Source organism: Arachis stenosperma, chromosome 3 (assembly GCF_014773155.1).
Source record: "Arachis stenosperma cultivar V10309 chromosome 3, arast.V10309.gnm1.PFL2, whole genome shotgun sequence".
Classification (NCBI taxonomy): domain Eukaryota; kingdom Viridiplantae; phylum Streptophyta; class Magnoliopsida; order Fabales; family Fabaceae; genus Arachis; species Arachis stenosperma.
Window position 1 is genome coordinate 1,989,809 of NC_080379.1, and position 4,943 is coordinate 1,994,751.

Sequence of the window (4,943 nt, forward strand, 5' to 3'; positions counted from 1 at the left end):
ATTTATATATAAAAAATAAACATTTTATTTACATAAAAAATAAATATTTGCATACACAGTGGTGGTTCATGAGAGACGGAAAGAACCCACATTCAGTGTGACAATGTGGTGGTTTGCGTGCTTCTGCTGTTCTATATTTACTCCCTGAATTCGGTTATGCTATGCGGCTTCGAGTTGGGACTGCAGTAGTGATAATGCACAAGTCTAAGATAGTGAAGTGGCTTCAAGTGGTTGTGAAGCACATGAAGAGCAAGGGTAAGGCGCTGTACAGGTGTAAAGAAAGGATTTGTAGTGGTTGAAAGTCAACTTGAAATCCAGAATTATATCTAATTAATTTAAAAGTTGAATTTTTAAATTAAATTTTTTTTTTTTTACTTATTGTTTAGATTTCAAAAAAAGCATTGTTTTTTTTTTTATATTTTATATTTTCTTTTTATATTATTATGATTTAGAATTTAAAATTTTAAAAAATTTAGAAGACAATAAAAATCAATCTAAAGTTATTTGATTTTGTATTGATTAACTGTAATAAATGAATAACATTAAATGTAATAAATGTATGATTATAAATGTTACATATATATAATTATAGATGTTAAATTAAATAAAATAATTTATTATTATTATTTGCTTAACATTACCATATTATTTAGGATTTATAATTGAATATTTAGAATTTATATTCAATTAAGTATTGATAAAAAAATAATAAATTTTATTGGTTATGTATCATTGTTAATAAGCATTTTGGTTGATTTCCTTTCTTAACTTCATTTGTATTGTAAATTTATTTAACAAATAACAATCAGAAGTAACTTGACAATTAATAGCAGAAGAATGAATTAACAAAATTTTAATTGCTGTATCCCAGTAATAAGATGGAATATGAGGCATTTCATATTTGATTAGGAACATTCAACTGATACAAGAGTAGATTATTAGGAAATGTAAGAAAATACATGTATTATCAAGATTTAGACCAAGTCAAAATCTATTTAAATTGTTGTGAATTAGTTTGTTACATGTATTTTGAAGAGGAAGTAGAAAAATTGTTTTTATGAAAAGTATATGTTAAGTCAAGACGTTTACACAAGTCGTATACATGATTATTTATTTATAGGGAGAATTAACACATGCAAAGTGTTATGTACTCCCAATAATAAAACCAATATTCACTCTAATTAAAAAACACCTTAACACATTTGCTCGAACATTACTAAAACATAATCACTCCAAAGTCGCTGCTAATCCCGAGTTTGTTGTTTACCTTACAATATGAGAATTAGGTGATGATCTTCTACAACTACTACTTTCTCTCTATTAGTTTTTCTTATTTTCTGTGTTCTTTCTTGGTTCCCAGGTAGTTAGGATCTGAGGTTTCTCGTTCGAAACCTTACAGTAGGAGTGGGCGCTAGCATTCCCATTCCGATAGCAAGACATTTTTTCATCTCTGTTGGTTTGAACCCCCTTGGTGCTTCATATTGATTCAGGGTTTCTCAAAGGGCTCGCAATAATTAATTAATTAATTCACAGCTATCTAAATAGATGTTGACTTGGTCTAAGTCTTGATAATACATGTATTCTTTTGCAGAAAATAAGTACCTTTGATTCTTAGTTATTATCTATTAATTAGTTCTTAGCACCCAAATGATTTAGAGAGACTGAACTTTAGCTTATCTTGCTTATGGTAATTTTTTTGGATTTCTCAATTTCTCATAATTCACTTCATAAAAAGTATAGTTGAAGGCAAAAGAGAAATACAGTAACACAACTTTGCTTTCATTATCAACATAATCCACTTCAAAGCCTCACAAAACGATATACATAAACATAATAAGGATGTGTTGTTAACTTGTTACTAATTGAGCAAAATATGTTTCGTAGACTTGGTCTTTTTTACTTTATAAATCTACGAAGTGCCTCAATCCCAAAAACATACTAAGAAATGCAGGAAATGCAAAACTTATAAAGACGTGTAGAATATATATTTAAAAGTCATCTCCCTTCAGATTTCACCAGCTGTGAGAACACCTTACTCATAGAAACACCGGAAAGATCATTAAGGCTTGAAGATTCAAATTGGGCAGCCGAAACGCTTTCCTCACGGCTAAAATTGTTGATCTGAGGCGAGAGATCGCCGATCATGTTGGTGCTATTTTCTTCCGGATCACCTTGAAAAACGGCCTCCTGAAGTTGGAGAGCATACTCTAGATTCCACAGGACATCTCCTATAGAAGGCCTATCAACACCGAATTCAGCTAGGCATTTCTCGGCTGTTTCGCCAAACTTCCTGAGAGAATCCGGTCTTATTTTCCCGGTCAATGTAGGATCAATGATGTGTTCCAACTGACCTTTTTTCTGCCACTTCAATGCCCATTCTGCCAAGTTCACCATTTCCCTCGACAGCGAAGGGTCTATGACCGGTCTTGCACAAAGAACTTCAAAGAGTACCACCCCAAATGAATATACATCTGACTTCTCAGTTAGTTGTTGTCTTCGAAAATACTCCGGATCAAGGTATCCAAAGCTCCCCTTGACAGCTGTGCTAACATGAGTCTGGTCAATTTCCGGACCAGTTTTTGATAGCCCGAAATCGGCTACTTTTGCCATAAGGTTCTCATCAAGTAGGATGTTTGCAGACTTAACATCGCGGTGAATTACCGCCTTTGCATAGCCGGTATGAAGATAATGAAGTCCCCGAGCAGCTCCTATGCATATCTCAAGCCTCTCTTTCCAACTCAAGCTTGGAATACCGGAACCATACAAATGACTCTTAAGAGTTCCCTTCTCCATATATTCATAAATCAATATCATTTCATTCATTTCATCACAGTATCCAATCAGTGACACCAAATGTCGATGCCTGAATTGAGACAACATTTCGATTTCAGTCCTAAACTCGGCTAGACCCTGCTGCGACCGAGGATTCCCTCTCTTAACTGCAACTTTAGTTCCATCACTCAATTCTCCCTTGTATACTTTGCCAAAACCACCTATGCCGATAACCAAATTCTCATCAAAACTATTTGTAGCTTCCTGAACAGCCAAGAAAGGAATGCGGTAACCACAATTTATGGCAGCACTTGCTGTTGTGGCATTAGAATATTTACTTCCTATGGTGTGAGAAGTTCCATCATTGACAGATATTGGAATCCATGTTTTTGAATGTCTTTGCTGTGCCAACTTTCTCCTTTTCATGTACATTACAAATAAAACTCCAATCAAGACAATCACACTACATGCCCCAAGAATCGAACCAACTATCACCCCAACTTTCTTAGAATTCGAACCAGAACCACTCGTTACAGGCACCGTTGTAGCTATACTAAGACTATTCATAGAGTTGTTCATTTTCATGATTTCCAGCCCATTCAATATGGCATTAGGATACTCTGTATTTGTCAGGGACGGACCGATACTCACACGAATTCGGTTGCTAACAGTTGGGAGAGTAACCAAATCCTTAAAATATGGAGCAGCCAAAACATTATTAGTTTCTGTGCTGAGATCAAGATCTTTGGCAGCATAAGAAGAGTCAATGTAAACATTGAAATAGAGTTCATTAAGACTTCTACTGATTACATCACAGAAATGAAGCCTAAGAAAGTACTCAAATCCAGGATCCACATCAAACTGCCATGTCACATTGAAAATAAACCGGGGATCGTACATCGAATTCATCTGTCTAAGAGTACCGTAGACAACTGGTGGAGCAATGTCTTCGGTTGGCCCACCTTCCGTGTACTTAACAGCAGCAATGTTTGAATTACTAGTTGCAAGGTTTGAGTTTATAAGGAAGCTCTGATCCGTAACCCAAGTTCGTTGAAGGGTGTCATTGTCGGCAGAGACTTTAGGACCACCCATGTTAACCCTGTAAACAGTCTCTAATGCTTGTGAATACAACCCATAATAAGGTGCTAATGATGGTTTTAAGGTGTAAGCATCATCAACAATGAGGTCATCTGGAACCGAAACAACTTCAATTGCATTGACAAAGGCTATTGAGTTGTTTGATGGCGTGAAAGTGATCACAAGTGTGTCCGAACTCACATTCAAAGAGAACTCCTTCATAACAGGATTCTTCTGGACACTGAAGTTAGCAAGAAGTATAGTATCTTGTCCGATAACAGCAAAATTTGCAGTACTCAATTTGTACTTTCCAAAATCAAATGGAAAGAAATAAAGCCTGATCCAATGTCTCCCCTTTTGGTTAATAGAGAATGTGTACTCAGAGGATCCGGCGAAAATCCTCGCCGTCCGATAGAGAGGGGAATCACCATTTAAATTCAAGGTATTGGCAAGAATGTCTTCATTGGTGGAAACCAAATCCTTAAAAAAACTATCTGCTGCGAAATTTCGACTACCTACTGTGGTATTGGAAGGTGATCCACAGTCTATAAGGTAATTATCTATAGGCACAAACTTTGCAGCAGAACAAAATAAGGGCAAGATTGACAAGGCACATGTTAATAAACCAAGTTCTCTGAAACCCCACATCATAGTATCAAGTTAAGAATTCAAACAAAACCCCAGATTTTCAAGTTGCAGCCTTGTAATTTAATCCTAGGAAGAACACTTCATTCACACTGGTACATGCAATAACAGAAACAAATGAAAAAGAATAATAAGGTTCTAGTTTCTAAACTACTAAACTAATCAGAAACTGCAATAATAAGAATAAGAGTGAAAGATGGCACCTTTAAATTTAACGGTTTTCATCTCTTCCATGGTGATGATGATGATGATGATGAACACAAGGCAGATAGCACATAAGGCACAAATCTGAAGTACCCTTTTCTTATTTATTTTGAAAAGGATTGAAAGTGAAAATGGTGAAGAGAGAAGATCACAATCACAATCACAAGCATGTTCAACAAGAATCTATATCTGAGAGGACAAGCTGGTATGGAAAAAATAAACTTATCACTGACAACCTTAACTTT

At 35.2% G+C, this 4,943-nt stretch overlaps 1 protein-coding gene across 1 annotated transcript; it reads right to left on the minus strand.

Annotated features, from left to right (window-relative positions):
* Window positions 1–1,817: 1,817 nt before the first annotated feature.
* Window positions 1,818–4,943, minus strand: LOC130969381 (receptor-like protein kinase HERK 1). Its single transcript, XM_057895066.1, has 2 exons — window positions 4,698–4,943; window positions 1,818–4,586 (listed from the first exon to the last, which is right to left on the minus strand). The coding sequence occupies exon 2, from the start codon at window positions 4,498–4,500 to the stop codon at window positions 1,996–1,998; it is 2,505 nt and encodes an 834-aa protein (XP_057751049.1). The 5' UTR covers window positions 4,501–4,586; window positions 4,698–4,943; the 3' UTR covers window positions 1,818–1,995.

Bases quoted from the DNA above. Each gene is read 5' to 3' on its own strand.
- LOC130969381 (XM_057895066.1), bottom strand. From the start codon at position 4,500: ATGATGTGGGGTTTCAGAGAACTTGGTTTATTAACATGTGCCTTGTCA.